The 20,134-nt window shown below is 37.1% G+C and overlaps 1 protein-coding gene across 3 annotated transcripts; it reads right to left on the bottom strand.

Moving 5' to 3' along the window:
• Positions 1-221: 221 nt before the first annotated feature.
• Positions 222-18,084, bottom strand: LOC121371014 (chromatin modification-related protein MEAF6-like). Of its 3 annotated transcripts, none has more exons than XM_041496622.1 (7): positions 18,002-18,084; positions 11,126-11,241; positions 9,011-9,098; positions 7,323-7,359; positions 5,810-5,996; positions 4,546-4,576; positions 222-680 (listed from the first exon to the last, which is right to left on the bottom strand). In XM_041496622.1, exons 1-7 carry the CDS (start codon positions 18,077-18,079, stop codon positions 669-671), a joined length of 549 nt encoding a protein of 182 aa, XP_041352556.1. In that variant the 5' UTR covers positions 18,080-18,084; the 3' UTR covers positions 222-668. The 3 variants fall into 3 exon arrangements, with proteins under 3 accessions (XP_041352556.1, XP_041352555.1, XP_041352554.1); XM_041496621.1 differs by having other exon boundaries at positions 5,810-5,999; XM_041496620.1 differs by having other exon boundaries at positions 5,810-6,005.
• Positions 18,085-20,134: the final 2,050 nt, after the last annotated feature.

Consider the following 20,134-nt stretch of genomic DNA (forward strand, 5'->3'; position numbering starts at 1 on the left):
GAAAAAAAAAAGAGTTGTCAAATGCTGCATTCAAATCTATTTTGTAAAAACAATCTTTAGGTGACATATCTGTCGCTAGTAATTGTTTTAAATCACTGATCTCATGGCTAGTGGATTTTTATAAGAATTCTCTAAGTGCTGATGTACAATATATACAAAGCAAAAGTTGGTTTTGTTTACCACCACCACTAGAGCACATTGATTTATTAATCATCGGCAATTGGATGTCAAATATTTGGTAATTTTGACAGATAGTCTTAGAAAGGAAACCTGGTACATGTACATTTTTTTCCATTAGTAGCAAGCGATCTTTTATATGCACCATCCCGTAGACAGGATAGCACATGCAATGCCAAGACTAAATTTTACTATTCTACATGTTCAAACAGCATTAAAAAATGCATCCATGTCTCAAATATATCTTCAGACTGGCTACATTCAAGCCTCCGAAGACAACAGTAGATTGTACTTTTCATTAATCATTGGTCCTGGTGACTGAATGCAAGATGTATGTGGAAAAGATCAACAATATCACAGTCACTATTTCCAAACAGAAAGGAATCAGATGTACACTCTTGAAGAACACTTGTAAGGTACGGTGCCATTTCTTACTGTTACACATGATGCCATCATTTTAAAAAGTATCACTCCTTTTATGATTTTATCCTTCAGTCGCCACTCTGAAAAAATAAAATAAAAATAACATTATTATTCTACTGAACTATTTTAAAGGGACATTCCTGAGTTTGCTGCACTTTTTAAGATGTTATCGACTAACCGAGGCTTTTTCACGACCGTAAATACATATCAAATATATATGTTTTTGCATAAAATATTAGTGGCTGTATATTAAATGTGTTTCTGATCATCCTAATATAGGTACTACGTTAAATTTCACTTTATTTCCTAAAAACGATTTTTTCGTACGTACGAAATTATTTGAAGACAAAATCCAGTTTGGACTTCTTACAAATATTAAGACGACCAGAAACACGTTGAATATACAGACACTGATATTCTAAGCAAGAAAATATATTTAATATGTAAGTTTAATCGTAGAAATATTTTATTAGTCGGAAACATCTTACAATGCAGCAAATTCGGGAATGTACCTTTAAGCAATGTCGTGTGTTTAAATAAAACAATGATCAGATGACAGTTTTTTTACTTGTAGTCTTATAAAACAGCTTATATTTCTCATTTTCAACTATTAACCAGCGTATCACATTTATTTGTTTAAAAACTATCAAATAATCAAGGGAATCGTAAAGTTATCAATGTGTATATTGGTAATATCACAAAGGGGGCATTGAACATGGCAGCCTGAATCTAAAATTAAAAAACTAGGAGACATGACTTCTCCCTTCCCAGAAGAAAGGGGCGAAGGTTGATAAAAATAGACGAAGTGAACATTTATTGGTACATTTCGTAACATTTCACCAGTTTCCACGTTCAATCACAAAAATTCAGAATTTTACACTGTTCTGATCGTAATATTTCAATATCAAATACTACATCTGGTAATAAAGTTTAAACAAAACAGTTATATGTTTTATTAAAAATGTGATGTCATTAAGTAGTTGATAATGTGACGTTATGCTAAAATTAAGTATTAATTAGTATTTTCTGGCATTACTGAAATGAACGTGGCCGAGGATTAAGTGCTTGACTGGTCACAGCACACTGCACGACACGCATGACTGAGAAACAATAGCCCGGCTACGGGTGTATCTGAAGAATGTCAACATCAACAGCAGAAACTGGCATGAGTATTAACATTTGTTGGTAAAAGATTATTTTATCAAATCAATCGGTCATTACAATGTGCGAGTCAGGTTCGCGATTACTAGAGGATACAGACTGACGCTAAAGAAAAAACACTGTCCAAGATACAGAGACAAGGTGCCAAGTGAGCTATGACAATAAACAAGTCGGGATCTTGACGTCTGTTGTAGGATTTCGTTTTTGAATTCGGATTAGGTCCAAAATATTACAGCGACTTCAACTTCTCACTACGGCTAATAACTCGGCAACTTCAGTCGACTCTCAGCACAGAAAACGCTCATTTCGCCGGCAAGATTAGGGCCTGACATGGGGATTTTTAAAATTATAATTCTGCTCAAATTACAAACATTATGTAATATAGGTATCTTGTGATTTCATGTAACAATCTTACACTTCCAATCCAAAATTGTGAGCATTGAATCATGTTAAATTCACAGCCTGTGAAGTTTTATCATTCTACCGTATGTTAACACCTCGGCATTTACTGCCATTATAAAATTTCTGACAAGACATCACATACCATGGCCTCTGAATATATGTCGTGGGGTACTGATGGGAACTCATCCTATGACCAATCATGGCTCAGATGAGCAATATCCCAATGAGCTACATTAAACAATTACACATGTACTTTCTTAACAATTTGTGTGTACAATTGCTAGCAACAAGAATCTATGATACAATTATATATATATATATATATATACTCTTCAAAAAAAGAAACGCAAAAGGGTACAAATGTGTTATATCTCCGATTTTATGTTTCCTACCGGTTCATGCTTTGTGAATATAAGGTCATTGCATGTCCCAAACACATTCCCACGGTTACATTCGATAAAACGCAGCTACTGTACAATAAAGTTCCAAAATGTGAATATTCGCAAAAACGCAGCCACGTGCAAACCATGTCACCACTGCACGTGCGTTGTCTGCACGTGCAACATGAACACCGACAGTATAAAAGTGCAGGGTGTTCGCTTGCCTGGCCTCTGTATCTGGCCGACAGTTGACAATCCAGGACATGCCACGTCTCAGTGAACCGCAGAGAAACAATGCCATCGGCCGACTAGACGCAGGCGAATCCAGAACGGCCGTTGCCAGGGCATTCCATGTGTCCCCAAGCACCATCTCCCGACTGTGGGACCGTTACCAGCAACATGGATCAACACGTGACCTCCCTAGATCCGGTCGACCACGGGTCACTACCCCCGGGCAGGACCGCTACATCCGGGTACGCCACCTTCGGGAACGATTGACTACTGCCACCTCCACAGCCGCAGCAATACCAGGTTTGCGCAAGATATCCGACCAGACCGTACGGAACCGCCTACGTGAGGTAGGAATTCGTGCCAGGCGTCCAGTTCGAGGTGTCATCTTAACACCACAACACCGTCGACTCCGACTGCAGTGGTGCCAGATTCATCGACAATGGCCTCAACTGCGATGGAGACAGGTGTGGTTCAGTGACGAGTCCCGATTTCTGCTCCGACGTCATGATGGAAGATGTCGTGGTGAACGTTATGCGGCAAACTGCGTGCAGGAAGTGGACAGATTCGGCGGGGGTAGTGTCATGGTGTGGGCAGCCATCTCACACACTGGCAGAACTGACCTGGTCCACGTGCAGGGCAACCTGAATGCACAGGGCTACATTGACCAGATCTTCCGGCCACACATCGTTCCAGTTATGGCCAACGCCAACGCAGTGTTCCAACATGACAACGCCAGGCCTCACACAGCACGTCTCACAACGGCTTTCCTACAGAACAACAACATTAATGTCCTTCCTTGGCCATCGACATCACCGGATTTGAACCCAATTGAGCATCTATGGGACGAGTTGGACCGACGCCTCCGACAGCGACAACCACAGCCCCAGACCCTGCCCGAGCTGGCAGCAGCCTTGCAGGCCGAGTGGGCCACCATCCCCCGGGACGTCATCCGTACTCTGGTTGCTTCAATGGGCAGGCGGTGCCAGGCAGTTGTCAACACACGCGGAGGCCACACCCGGTATTGACTCCAGATGACCTTGACCTTGGTGGTGTGTCCTATCACTTACTCACAATGGACTAGAGTGAATTGTGAACAATCCTGCAACATTTGGTAATTATCGGACTCACCATTCAATAATTAAATCAATTCTCCAAATGTTACGACAATGTGGTTTTGCGTTTCTTCTTTTGAAGAGTATATATATATTCACCCAAATCACGCAGAATTGAAGTTTCCAAATGTGAACTGAAGTTGAAATTGGCAAATAGATTTCATTAGTAATCACCAAAAAGCTCACTGTATGTTTTTTAATTTGGTTACAGATTGTTGTTGCTTTTAGTGATTTTCCGATTTCCCCAATGCAAGATGGTACGGAAATTGGATTACTTTCATTCAGTAATGCATCTCAGTGATAGCAATCACACACACACAGTAGAAACATTTCCTTCATAAATATATGTGTGGTCAGTCTGGGATCGATCCCTGTCGGTGGGCCCATTGGGCTATTTCTCGTTCCAGCCAGTGCACCACGACTGATATATCAAAGGCCGTGGTATGTACTACCCTGTCTGTTGGATGGTGCATATAAAAGATGCCTTGCTGCTAATCAAAAAAGAGTAGCCCATGAAGTGGCGACAGCGGGTTTCCTCTCTCAATATCTATGTGATCCTAACCATACCTCTGACGCTATATAACCGTAAATAAAATGTGTCGAGTGCGTCGTTAAATAAAACATTTCCTTCCTTCCTTCCATTAAACATTTTAACTAACTTCTTTTCCTTTACGTGATCTGGCTTCCAGTCTGAAAAACAAATAAATATTAGTTTACAGGGGAGATAATTATATTCTCATAGCCCTTTAATCTCATTCTTAGAAATAAAATAATAAAATTCCTAACAAAATTAATATCAATGAACAGCTGGGATGGCAATACAAATTTATATTTAAATTCATGGACAAGACTGACCATTAAAAAACGACTACACATTTTTCATTTAAACAAATATTGCACTCATCATAGGACCTGAACATTATAGATATAGAGAGTACAAATAAGACAATAGCACCTGAATCTTTGCAGTGTGCTTCAGTCATTACCATTATGCTGAAAATGACCATGGCAAATTGCCAACTTTATTAGTTACAAACAAGCATTATCAGAGTAGTTCTAAACATGCCCTTTTCCAGGTTCAACAAATTTTCTTGTCAAAATTAGGTAAATCTTCTTGAAAATCAAACTTCATATGTAAGTCTATATCATAAAGCTATACATAAAAGTACAGCTCAATATCTTTGACGCATTGCAAAAAAAAAAGGCTGGGAAATAATATGTGGGACATATGGAGACAAAACCTATAGTCCACTCTGGGGCTAATAACAAAACAGCATTACTATACTCTTCACAAAAAGTAAGGGAACCTGAAATATTAATGTTAATATCAACTATTAGACCGAACATACGTTTTGACCACAGACATCCTAGTAAAGAACATTAAGGTGTGTTTATCAACACACCGAAACACATTCCATAGTTTGCATGTGCATCACGCAGTTGCCCCCATACACGTGCGTCATTCTCGATTTTAACCATTTCCAGGAAGGTCGATTAATCACTGTGGAACATTATTTCTGTCAATCTTTTTTATTCTGTTGATCATACAGTTGTTATTGCTTTGTTTTGTCATTTTTATTGTTTGAATTTGCAATTTACTGATAAAGAAACGTCTACTTTCAAATTTCACTTCTGACCCCAATCGTCCTTCAAGATCTTTGGTGGTCATGAAACCTACTTTAATACTGAACTACCGGTTGTAATATTTGCCCAATTAATTCACTATTATCATATAATCATTCTCCACAGCTAATATACCTTACAATTTTGGCAATTGTAAATTCTTATTCAGAGTTCCCCTACTTTTTTTGAAGAGTATATAATATATACAGAACTTGCCAAATCTCCTGAGGGCTTGTGACTTTCTCAAACATTTGTTGAAAGGTCATTTCTTTTAAAGATTATTATTATTGCATAACTTACCGATGTTTTGCTTTCATTCTGCCTTTCTTGTATTTGGCAGTGGCCTTCATGACTTTTCCTGAATGTGTTGTCTGTGCGGGAATGCTCTGGTCATTGTTAGTGTGGTTCAGTGTCTGGCCATTTGTCTGAGATGTCGGCGTATTGGCCGAGTTCTGGTTATTCTGAGAATCTGGTGATGGGGATGAATCTCCTAGACATAAAATTCAAATCTTGGAAATTATTTTGGAAGGTCAAAGATTAAAATAAATAGGAAGAAAGACATTTCACTTATGTAAAAACTGTATTAATATATATATATATATAAATAATTTATGTGTCAACGCCTTCTCATTGTGTATATATTTTAACAGCTGACCAATGGCAGTCAACCTCTTATAATTACGTTGCGTGAAGGATATAGTTTGGAACCAGACGTCAAATGCGATTATTTATAAATATATTTTTCAAATTATTATTATTAAATGAAGAAACCAAAAAATTAAATAATAAAATTCCTGGACTTTCCAGGAGGTTAATTAATTTTTCCAGGCATTTTAAACACTTTCCAGGATGAAAATAAAATTTAAATACTTTTCAGGATTTTCCAGGATGCATGCAAACCCCGATTATGCGAGCCTCTGGCAAGCATAATACATTATTTATATTCCTAATATATAATACTGATGATACCGAAACACATGAGGGTTATAATCTCTTTATCATATAATCTCAAGCTTAATACAACACGTTTTTGTAAACGGTATATGCAACTTTAAAATTCCAGTCAACTGTTACTCAATATTCAAATGACGTAAGAATGTGACGCAGTGTCTTTTTGAATGGAAATGACGTCAAACCTGAATGATGTCATTTTAGATATCCGTACACATTTTTTGTTTTCTAAATGCTTGGACAGATTCAGTGTAAAGTTACTATTGAAACGTTTTTGTTTGAGGGCTATGAATGCACACGTCAATTATGCCAATAAACATAGTGCCGTGACCTTGATTAATTTACATCTAATTTGCAAAGTTATCAAATTCTGAGAGTAGGTGATCTGAAAAAAAATCACATACTTTGATTACACTGGATATGCTAGCAATTATATGATAAAATATACCACTAAATTAAAATGTAACATTCATAGTTAATTTTTTTGAGTTTTTGATTGAATGCCCCTGTCGCCAAAATGTGTTCTTCCCACGCACTTGAAACCCATATGCAAAACGTTTGTACCAGTGTTTATTGCTATGGAGTTATTTCCCCATATGAACTTATTTTATGACAATTTAATATGCTCCTCATACAATGGACCGCGAACTGACTTATTCCTGAAATAATATAATTTATTGTAAAAAGTAACAATAGATATGATTATTTTAATCAGAATTGTTGAAGTTAGACTGTTCTTGCATCAATAATATTTATAAACATTTATAAACAAAGTTTACTCTGAGAATGTCAGTAAATATTTCTTATGGCAGTTTTCATGTCAAAAGTAAACCCTGATTTGAGAACAATACAAAATACCTACTTTTTTCTGGCTGTTGATCAGCTACACCGCTAACCGCCTGAAAAAAAAAGGAGGAAAATGTATCGCTGACCACAACAAACTGCTTAAAATACAAGTCTATAAATTATAAACTCTTGGACAATTTCATACATGTAATTATCTACTTTGCAAACCCCCTACCCCCCCCCCCCAAAAAAAAAAAGAAAGAAAGAAAAGTAAGTACATTACAATACCAATGTGCGGCCATTGCTCAGCAAACTACAAACGACAGCCTGTTGTCAATTTCAGTTAACAGGTGTGTTTGCGGATTTGAAATTGTAGGGTTCGTCTCAAAAAATTAAATGAGAATTCTTGCGCTGTACAAAGAACATTCGGTTGAGGATATGTACTATTCTTTCATTAAAACCGGTTTTGATCTTGACAATGTACTATCGACAATCGTACCTTCCTCTTTAAGAATTAATATTTTATAAAGTATTAGTAGAACTTTCAAAGTTTAGTTTGTATAACACACTGATCATGTATATATTTTTAATAAAATATACTAAAGTAGAAAATGACTGTTTTCACCTTTTAATTTTACATGTGGTAAAATCGACAAATTCAAATAAATATTATTTCGTTTGGAAAGGGTAAAGTTAGTTTGTTTTGTTTAATGACATCAGTGTTAGAGCATATTGATTTAATAATCATATGCTTTTGGATGTCAAACATTTGGTAATTTTGACATATAATCTTAGAGAGGAAACGGGGCACATGTGCAGGGGTAAGGGTATTGGGGGTCGAAACCCTTCCCTGACCAAGATAAAAAAAAATTGAAATATATTTTCTGGGGGAACATGGCCCCATATAAACTTCGCTCAATGCAAGGCAGTGATGTCATTAAAAATAAAAATAGCAGGTGAAAATCAAATTATAGGCGGCCATTAATCAACAAAATGTCGACAAGCATTGTTTATTGGAAGTTCGATACCCGGCGACAATTGATTCGATAGCCAGCTATTAATGACATCCTTGGCAAGGGATCATTTATATGTACCATCCCACAAACAGGATATGACATACTATGGCCTTTTTATATACCAGTCATGGCGCATTGGCTGGAACAATCCTGCCAATGGGGATCAATCCTAGACCGACCGCGCATTTAAAAAAAACACCACATTTTTAGGTCTAAGTAATGAATAAAAATAACAATATAGTCTTCATAAATGTTACGTATATCAAACATACCACCCTCTTCCTCTACCCCTAGAGCGTTACGTAATTATTAACACCCCCTTACATGTAACGTGTATGCCAACCGCTGGTTACTGTCAAAATTTCAAGGCAAATCCCCTACCGACCCCTGGAAAGGTATTGTACCATACCTCTATGGATATAAATATATTTTGGAGGTATGAGACGACACCTCAATCAAGACAGTTAAATTTGTTCAAAATCATGAGAAGCTCAGCGCCTGTGCAAATCGCGTAAATTCCCAGTTCTACTGGCGTCCCACTAATTGAAGAAAAACAAGCTGGCCTTTGGGTTTGCAGTTGACCTAGATAATGTAGATCATGCATTCTAAATGCTTAAATAATAAAAATATTCCAGACACTGCAGCTTTAACGTTTTACAATTGTGTCGTGATCTCTGAAATTTGTGTAGCGAATCATGTCATGATACTGAACAAAGTTTTCTCTGTACATGTAGGTTCCAATACTAACTGCAGCAGAAGTAACTGATGATTTTGAAAACAGCCGATCAGCTTCTTTGTATTTTCGATTCCTCTTGTCTGCTTTACTGTCTGTGTATCTGAAACAAAATGGAAATATTATATATACATACATACATATATACATAATTACAAATATTTTGAGTTTATACGATTTCCTCAATTCTGATTGGAAAATGTCGAAAAAACCCTGAATGTTATCCTTTGGTAAACCTCAGAAAATGATGTCACTACGCCAGCTGGGACGTCATTAAGTAAAACAGGTATTGGAGAGGACACTACAAGCTGATTTATGTGTATTTTAACTACATATGGTGTGTCCAGGTGCTAGTGCATACATTTCAGAAGAGGGTAGGGAGCTAAACTGTGGCTAACGAAATTCATGAGGGGTTAAGAGAAGCTTCCCCGGAAAAGTATTAAAAAAAGTGAGGGCTCGACTGTCATAACCCACCCTCTGTGCAAGATCATGTCTTTGTAATTATATAAAATCTGTTTGAATTTTTTTTAATGAATTTATCAATGTACAACTGACACAAACTGCATAAAATTGCATAGCATAGTGAAGGATTTTAAAATAAACCTCAGAAAATGACGTCATTATGTCAAATGGGACATCATTACATAAGCAGATAATGGGAATAACGTTAGAAACTGATTTGTGAATTATGTGTGGTTTTAACTAAATAAACTGTGCAGTTTGTAATTTTCAGAATTGTTCCTCATTTTTTGTGAATTTATCGATGTATACATATCACACCTTTGATGTACCAGTTGTGGTGCACAGGTTAAAATGAGAAATAGCCCAATCGACCCACTGACAGGGATCAATCAATCCCTGACCAATCCCTGACCTACCCTAAACCAATTTCCCAATTTGTTCAACAAAGAGAAATACCAGTTTAATGACTGCATGGAAGCCACTGCCATATTTAAATTTTTTATTGTTTTAATAAAAGGACCTTCCTGTCAGCTAAATGAGATATGAAAACTGTTGATTTACGCCAGGGTGTGAACTTTACGGTCGCCCGATCGCCAATGGTGAGTAGTCAAAACCTTGTCACGTGTCACCCGCCCGGTGAATAAAAATTTCTGCATATTGTATTATGCATTAAAATACAAATAACTAATGTTTGTAAGAGGTTGGAAAGTTATTTTTTATTTATTGTTTTCGACTGGTTTCGTATTAGTAGGTTTCGTATTAGTATCTGCGCAACCAAACCCATATAGGACATAATAGCAACCACTTCTCCAGTCTATCGAACAGTCTAAACTCATTCGAAATGCCTTGGCTGGTTTTGATTTATGTATTAGGAAAACCTTGGCCACGTAAATGTATTTGTAGGTTCAATCGGAACACATCAGCCATGTCTATCTTTACTTTCCATTTAGTTACAATCGGAACAACTTGTCACATTCCGCTACACTGTTTCGTAGAAAGATTTTGTCTACGAGCCTGAAGTTTTTCGAAGTTAAATTGTGTTGGAACGTCTTCATTTCTTATGGAATAGATACCAAGTTTACTATAGAAATATTGTTGTTATTGTTATTATCCGTTTCATAATTAAATAGTGATTATGCCTTTAACTTGTGTTGTGTCTTTATTTCTTTAGTGGATGTGATTATTGTTTGTATAGATTGCTGTCAGCTTAGTATTTTGTTTAATTCCTCATCATACGGCCATAAAAGCTCCTAATTCATTCCAAGACCGAGTCTTGGTAAAACATTCAACATGTTTGATTGTGTGGGTCCCGTGACAACATAATAATTATAATTTAATTACAACAGTTTGTAATAAAACTAAAACAAGTTCTGTTTCATTCTTTTGTGTTGTTATTATTGTTTTTATGTTTGTTTTTAAAGTGCAATTTAAGTAAGGATTTAATTTTTTTAACAAAATTCGGTCGCAGGCCATTAAAAAATTGTATGGGCGAGTCAAAGTGTTGCTGTGAGTGGCCCGATTGGCCAGTCAAAAAAACATCCCATACCCTGTTATGTGAGCTGTTTTTCACACTCATCAGATTGAAATTACGTGTTGTCTGGATTTTGAGTTTGATAGCCTTTATAACCTCTTTGCCAAAGCAGGAATCTAAACATGTTAATTACTTACTTGTTTGATGTGAGGTATCTGTCCCAGCCTCGGATGATATTTCCATAGAGCTGAGTGTCCTCTAGGTAACTTCCTTCAAAAGCATAGATTTGTCGCTCAAGGTTGGCTAGAGTATCCTGATTGTAAATAGTTTTCATTAACATATGAACTCGAGCACCAATGTGTATGTACTTAATGAAGTAATAGTAATTTTAAATGTACCATCGACGTCCCAAATTGCGTTCACCTAACGACAAAAACATGAATACGATATTTACGGAAATATTATTCTACACTTTTTCAGCTACGATACGTGAAACAAAATCGAATGCAATCAATTAACATAAAAAATCCACAATGTGGATGTAAAACAAATCCATTCTAGTAAACAAAAGTGAAACACTCTCCGGTAAACAGGAAAGAGTGCGGCATTTCTAACTGCGTTCAGACACATGCGTTTGCAAAAAGTATCGTAACGCGCATGTGCGGTTCGTCATTTTCCATTTATAAGGCCACTACATGAACAAATATGTTTCTTAACTATGCACAGTTGACAAACACTTAGTTTAATATGTTTTAAAAGGAAAAATTCAATTTGTCAAGCGTTCTGGTCCTGTCCACGTTTTATCAACACACATCGCTAACATTTGATGTCAATACTGATAGGCATTACGTTTATACCAGTGAAAAGTTTGTAAAATATAAAATTTTTAATAAATTGATTCATAATTAACACAATTTATACACTCAAAATTATTTACAATTGTAGACCCAGTGATTTTCCGCGATTGTGGAAAACAGACGGAATTCACGGAATTCCCATTGTGAAACGGAATTACGATTTTCCACGAAGTTAAAAAAATTAATACCATTTTACTATTGCCACACACTGTAAAACTGACGATTGGCCCGTGTGCAGTACTATTGGCAAACACGTAGTGTCGTATTTACCGGTGCTAGGTTCAGCCAGACCGAGCGGAAAAACGTAAACCAAATGGCCACGTTGGGAACTAAATACTTCGCAAACGTTAGCGAAATGATTATTGGCTGAACTTGGGACTGGTTCACTACTTAGTCTGTTGCGCCTCTGCAGATGGGACAGGCTTTTTTTTCCCCCAGGAGTAAGTTCAGTCAGCGGTTTGTCGCTAACGTTTGTCATGGAAGACTGAATGTTACGTTTTGTTATAAAGTGCACTCAACTGTTGGACAAATATGCTTTATGTAGTTGTTATAACTGTAACCTTTGCTCCGATTTTTCACTACTAATATGAAGGCCTACCGTATATCTTCGCCTGTAAGTCGATCTCGGCTATAAGTTGAGTCCCTAATTTCAAGCCCTGAAAACCTATTTTTTTTATTGACCCGTTTATAAGTCGACCCATGAAAAACAACGTATAAATATTGAAGTATTTCTTATTTTCAGCACATGAGAACAATAATGTACAATATCTGAACAAAATAAAATTATTTTACAAACTTCGTTTTTTCACGTTTTGTACATCGCAATAATATTCCTTAGTAGAGAGTGAAAGCTGTTTGACTGTTACTGTATGGCACTGTACAGCATGGTTTTGTACAAAGACAACAACTTTATTTATAAACATTGACAACAGATCACTACTATAAAACTGAAAGTACATGTATCATCGGTTAATGGCCTCAGATTACAGTTATCTTCCCATTTGGTTGTCCAAAATCCGGAAGTTTCACCGCGCAAGTAGTCTGCTGTTTGACTGTGATTATTTCATGGCAGACAGCTATGAAGTGGCAACTGTTTGACTGACGTGACAGGGGATAGCATGTAGTTTGTAAACATGTGTAACTTGTTGACATTGAAGACTTGTTTGTGGTAATTCCGGCCCATGCAAAAGTAGTGCTTTTTGTGTAAAATGGGTGTACTCCGGCCTGGTTTAGAGGGTGTGTCTGTTTAAACCAATATGCTGGGAGAAAGAGCTGGACAACAGGGGTTGTCCTTTTCAGGGTATGTGTCCCCCATGCAGGCAAAGGTACATACAAAACATCACAGGCCTACTGATATTAATAAAAATGTTATAGCCACTAAGGCTATATAGAAACATATAGCGAAATTAATTGTGGTCTGAGGCCTGATATAGTTCACACATTACACCGGTTAAATGCTTGATTCTGATGAAAGTATTATAACCAGAGAGGTGAAATTAAACAGACTGATTGTGCATACCACAAGGAATATGAAAACTAATTTATTTATTTTCTAAATATTTTATTAAATTAAAAAACATTTTTTTTGAATTTATTAAAAATTAAAATTAAAATTTTCAACTTTTAAATTTCAATATTCTCCAAAATAGCATAAAATGACCTCTGATGTTACTACAAGTTGTTGCAATATTTTTTAACAGTTTTGAGCTAATAATTTGGTAAAAAAGAGCAAAAGTTGGATTTTGTTAGTCAATATTGAGATTTTAATTTTTTTACATATTGAATTTTAATGAGTTTCTCAATTATTGCAATTGGACAGAAGATCTAAATATAATGAATATATCACTACTAAATGTAATTAAACACTTTAAATAAATAGTATACAGTTTTTAACAAGATTAAGTACTCTAATAATACATTTCACCTACATTTATGTAAATTACACACTATAGTCATTTTTCAAAAATGGTCTTTTATCCTTAGAAAATCTAATAGGCTAATATTCTATGCTGTCTGAATGTATGTATTGTGTTCAGTAATCAGATGCTGGTATACTTGTCAAGTTTATTGCAGAAAATGTGCCAAAAAGGTTAACATTTGGCTTGTAATACATATGGCAGAATAATCCATAATGCATATTCAGTGGTCATTACTACAAACATCCTTCCAATCAAGAAATACTACACTGAGGTATCCCAGACACTGGCACATGACTACACTTGTTAACAGTTATCACTGGAAACTGAAAAATATGGTGCAAGTACCTCTTGGTAGGATTTATATCAGCATTTTCTGTTTAAACCAATATGCTGGGAGAAAGAGCTGGACAACAGGGGTTGTCCTTTTCAGGGTATGTGTCCCCCATGCAGGCAAAGGTACATACAAAACTTCACGGACCTGCTGATATTAATAAAAATGTTATAGCCACTAAGGCTATATAGAAACATATAGTGAAATTAATTGTGGTCTGAGGCCTGATATAGTTCACACATTACACCGGTTAAATGCTTGATTCTGATGAAAGTATTATAACCAGAGAGGTGAAATTACACAGACTGATTGTGAATAGCACAAGGAATATGAAAACTCATTTATTTATTTTCTAAATATTTTATTAAATTAAAAAAAAAATTAATTGAATTTATTAAAAAATTAAAATTAAAATTTTCAACTTTTAAATTTCAATATCCTCCAAAATAGCATAAAATGACCTCTGATGTTACTACATGTTGTTGCAATATTCTTTAACAGTTTTGAGCTAATAATTTTGTAAAAAAGAGCAAAAGTTGGATTTTGTTGGTCAATATTGAGATTTTTTATTTTTTTTACATATTGAATTTTAATGAGTTTCTCAATTATTGCAATTGGACAGAAGATCTAAATATAATGAATATTTCCCTACTAAATGTAATTAAACACTTTAAATAAATAGTATACAGTTTTTAACAAGATTAAGTACTCTAATAATACATTTCACCTACATTTATGTAAATTACACACTTCAGTAATTTTTAAAAAATGGTCTTTTATCCTTAGAAAATCTAATAGGCTAATATTCTATGCTGTCTGAATATATTTATTGTGTTCAGTAATCAGATGCTGGTACACTTGTCAAGTTTATTGCAGAAAATCTGCCAAAAAAGTTAATATTTGGCTTGTAAAACATATGGCAGAATAATCCATAATGCATATTCAGTGGTCATTACTATAAACATCCTTTCAATCAAGAAATACTACACTGAGGTATCCAAGACACTGGCACATGATTACACTTGTTAACAGTTATCACCGGAAACTGAAAAATATGGTGCAAGTACTTCTTGGTAGGATTTATATCAGCATTTTGTGACAAAATCTTCATTTTCAAAGTTGTCGTCAACAAAAAACATATTATGGTGTATACCTAAGTAACATCTGTTGGGCATATTCATATTAATATGCATTTATATGGACTGTTTTGCCTTTTACAAAGTGGCTACATGTCTAATGCAGTAAATGAAGTAGATTAAGTAAATACAGCAGGTCAAAATTGAATCTGAGGCCTATCATGTGTAATTTTCCCTGAAATTAGTGTGTTAAAAGTTGTTGCAAATGGTCCCAATTTTGTGACTTTCACCATCCCTCTGACACATTTCTAATAATGTACCATGAATTCAGTCACCATATCTTTAATAAGCCTCCACTTATCATATCTAAAATGCAAAATTTTACAGTTTTAGATTTTAATTTTTTTCAAAAATTTAAATTTAAGTTTAATATTTAATTAAAAATGAAGTAAAATCTAATGATTGATTTTTTTTCCTTTAAATATTTCAAAATCTTTCCAAGACAACAGTGTGCAGATAGAACATATGTAGAAGAAAAAATAGCTGCTCATTGTATGAAGAAATTCCAAAATTTGATAAAGTTATTACATTTTGAAGTTGGTGTCTCTCAAGTTTCCATTGCTAAAATTGGCCATGGCAAGGCACTGTGGTAGGTGTTTTAACACAGCCTCTATATACTCTCAGTTTAAAGGTGACATCCCGATACTGAGCATTGCTTTAATATGTATATCATTGGAATGCATTAGTGTGGGCCAGTTTTTAGGGGGAAAAATGGACTGATAGGCCTCAGATTACAGTTATCTTCCCATTTGGTTGTCCAAAATCCGGAAATTTGACCGCGCAAGTAGTCTGCTGTTTGACTGTGATTATTTCATGGCAGACTGCTATGAAGTGGCAACTGTTTGACTGAAGTGACAGGGGATAACATGTAGTTTGTAAACATGTGTAACTTGTTGACATTGAAGACTTGTTTGTGGTAATTCCGGCCCATGCAAAAGTAGTGCTTTTTGTGTAAAATGGGTGTACTCCGGCGTGGTTTAGAGGGTGTGTCTGTTTAACCAATATGCTGGGAGAAAGAGCTGGACAACAGGGGTTGTCCTTTTCAGGGTATGTGTTCCCCATGCAGGCAAAGGTACATACAAAACTTCACGGGCCTGCTGATATTAATAAAAATGTTATAGCCACTAAGGCTATATATACTCTTCAAAAGAAGAAACGCAAAACCACATTGTCGTAACATTTGGAGAATTGATTTAATTATTGAATGGTGAGTCCGATAATTACCAAATGTTGCAGGATTGTTCACAATTCACTCTAGTCCATTGTGAGTAAGTGATAGGACACACCACCAAGGTCACGGTCATCTGGAGTCAATACCGGGTGTGGCCTCCGCGTGTGTTGACAACTGCCTGGCACCGCCTGCCCATTGAAGCAACCAGAGTACGGATGACGTCCCGGGGGATGGTCGCCCACTCGGCCTGCAAGGCTGCTGCTAGCTCGGGCAGGGTCTGGGGCTGTGGTTGTCGCTGTCGGAGGCGTCGGTCCAACTCGTCCCATAGATGCTCAATTGGGTTCAAATCCGGTGATATCGATGGCCAAGGAAGGACATTAATGTTGTTGTTCTGTAGGAAAGCCGTTGTGAGACGTGCTGTGTGAGGCCTGGCGTTGTCATGTTAGAACACTGCGTTGGCCATAACTGGAACGATGTGTGGCCGGAGGATCTGGTCAATGTAGCCCTGTGCATTCAGGTTGCCCTGCACGTGGACCAGGTCAGTTCTGCCAGTGTGTGAGATGGCTGCCCACACCATGACACTACCCCCGCCGAATCTGTCCACTTCCTGCACGCAGTTTGCCGCATAACGTTCACCACGACGTCTATACACGCGACATCTTCCATCATGACGTCGGAGCAGAAATCGGGACTCGTCACTGAACCACACCTGTCTCCATCGCAGTTGAGGCCATTGTCGATGAATCTGGCACCACTGCAGTCGGAGTCGACGGTGTTGTGGTGTTAAGATGACACCTCGAACTGGACGTCTGGCACGAATTCCTACCTCACATAGGCGGTTCCGTACGGTCTGGTCGGATATCCTGCGCAAACCTGGTATTGCTGCGGCTGTGGAGGTGGCAGTAGTCAATCGTTCCCGAAGGTGGCGTACCCGGATGTAGCGGTCCTGCCCGGGGGTAGTGACCCGTGGTCGACCGGATCTAGGGAGGTCACGTGTTGATCCATGTTACTGGTAACGGTCCCACAGTCTGGAGATGGTGCTTGGGGACACATGGAATGCCCTGGCAACGGCCGTTCTGGATTCGCCTGCGTCTAGTCGGCCGATGGCATTGTTTCTCTGCGGTTCACTGAGACGTGGCATGTCCTGGATTGTCAACTGTCGGCCAGATACAGAGGCCAGGCAAGCGAACACCCTGCACTTTTATACTGTCGGTGTTCATGTTGCACGTGCAGACAACGCACGTGCAGTGGTGACATGGTTTGCACGTGGCTGCGTTTTTGCGAATATTCACATTTTGGAACTTTATTGTACAGTTTTATCGAATGTAACCGTGGGAATGTGTTTGGGACATGCAATGACCTTATATTCATTCACAAAGCATGAACCGGTAGGAAACATAAAATCGGAGTTATAACCCATTTGTACCCTTTTGCGTTTCTTTTTTTTGAAGAGTATAGAAACATATAGCGAAATTAATTGTGGTCTGAGGCCATATGCTTACACGTGCGTAACTCAGATAAAAATTCAGTCTACATGTCAAAATATTTGTGGCGCAAAAAATAATAATAAAGTTAACATTGAAAATTCACAAGTTGGCCATTAATGCGAAGCGGGAATTCAGGTGTATATAAATTTGTAATATATAACTTGAAAATTACCGCGATTTCAGCTCGTCTCCTTACAAGCTCAATCAATTCTGTTCGAGTGTCCACCGTCGTCGAAGCTTTACCTGCCATTTTTATTTATTTATTTGTCAAACATTTCCACCACAAAATCTGGAGCTCCAACAATATGCACACTAGGACGAGCGGACCGTTGCTTACCAGGGGCCTCATTCACAAAGGTCTCTTAGGCTCTGCTAGACAACAAAGCATCCTCTTTGCAAGTATTTTAGCACTGCACTGCCAGATCGCAAAGTTGCGAGAGTTTAGTGAATTAGGCCCTAGAACTACTTCCCAGTACAAGCATTATGTTGTGGTCTTTATTTTCCTTGCTAAGTGGAGAGGGTGTTGCTCGATCTTACGAGATGTATAAAATGTATCTGCTCTGGATTCTTTTCTTTAAGTTTTGATATACTGTAAACCGGGGAAGTTTTTTTTCGCGTAATTTATACGCACGCATTAAGCTATGTCTCCATGTGCGCGTATGCGTATGCGCGAACGTGTGCGTAGGCCTACGCGTAGGCCTATGCGTAATGACTGTCTCCATGTGTGCGTAGAAAAATGCGTAATTTTTCTTAGCGTGACGTCACAACGTGTAAATTGAGGAAGTGGCCACCAAAATATGAGTAGGAGAAAAGTTCTAGCCGTTATGGACAAAGAAGAGGATGACGACATGTTACTAGCACTGACAATGACCACAACTTTAAGAAACAGAGGAAGAAGAAGCATCGGTGGTGGGTTCATCCTATCCGTTAAAAAATGAAGGAATATAGTGCATACCATCATCTTGTAGCTGAATTGTTACTAGATAAAACGTGTTTCCACCAATACTTTCGACACTTTAATGGTTTTCATGTTGAAAAGATTGAAATCACGAAAAGACAAAATTTTAATGTTACCGGAATTTAGCGGAAAATTCTCCGATGACGTAATTTTGTGGACTTTACGTGTCAGTACTGCGTGAGCGTAGATAAAAAAATTTTACGCAGACGCTCACGCATACGCATACGCACACATGGAGACACCACAATTTAAATACATAGAAGCGAATTTTTAGATACGCGTACATTCGCGCATACGCATACGCATAGCCTACGCGCACATGGCACATAGCTTTACAAAAGTATTTTCACACGCATTATTTTTTACAGATGCCAACGGTCATTCGCGAAATTTAAGCGTCTTGAACATGCGCTAAGGTGCGTATTCGCGAACAAACCCAATTTCATATGTATTTATTTATTACCCAATGGTCTCCAATAAACGGTTACAAAAAAGTATTTTCCCAACGTTATCTTTATTGCCTGGGTCTTAACACTACCTTGAACACTGTTTTCTTACACACCCGTTGGTGAAAACATCATTCGTTATTTTTGATAACACATACCTGTATACACATTAATGTGCGTTAACAATTTCAAGACATACGACTGGCTGCTCCTAATTGATGGACCAGATCACCAATGCCATACACCCAATGAAAAAAACTGCACGATCGAAATCGATTACATTGTGACGTATAGTTAACCTGGCAATCATTTGTGACGCGTGAGTTGAAAACGGTTTTGAGGATATGTAAGAAATAGAATAATACATTCGTGTCCGTTAGATACCATTTATCTTACAACTCATTGTTTAAAAACGTATCCAACTCGCTTTTGGTCGTTAGATACAATTTAAAACAACTCGTAAGATAAATAGTATCTAACGGCACTCATGTATTATGCTCTATATAACATTCGCTGGAATGCCATATTACGAAATTTATGAAACTCGTATTCGCTCGGGGAATAAAATAATTCCCAAATTCGTTTCATAAATTCCGTATCTGGCACTCCCACTCCCGCTCATGCAATAATCTATCTTTATATATGAATATGTGTAACATTGACCAATGCAATTTTTCTTACCTAAAATTATTATATATAATCAGGTGCGTAGTGCATGTATTTTACCAGCGGGTGGTCTAGACTGTGGTGAGCGAAGTTTATATAAAAACAAAACTTGAGGGGTATTCAACTCCACACCACCCAACTCCCACCCAGCACTACTGGGTATACTTTTAATATTTAAGCTTTTGTTTCCTTCTGAGACACACCATTTTTCAATTTCCATTGTCTCTTATACATG

This window comes from Gigantopelta aegis, chromosome 4 (genome assembly GCF_016097555.1).
Source record: "Gigantopelta aegis isolate Gae_Host chromosome 4, Gae_host_genome, whole genome shotgun sequence".
In the NCBI taxonomy this organism is placed as follows: Eukaryota; Metazoa; Mollusca; class Gastropoda; order Neomphalida; family Peltospiridae; genus Gigantopelta; species Gigantopelta aegis.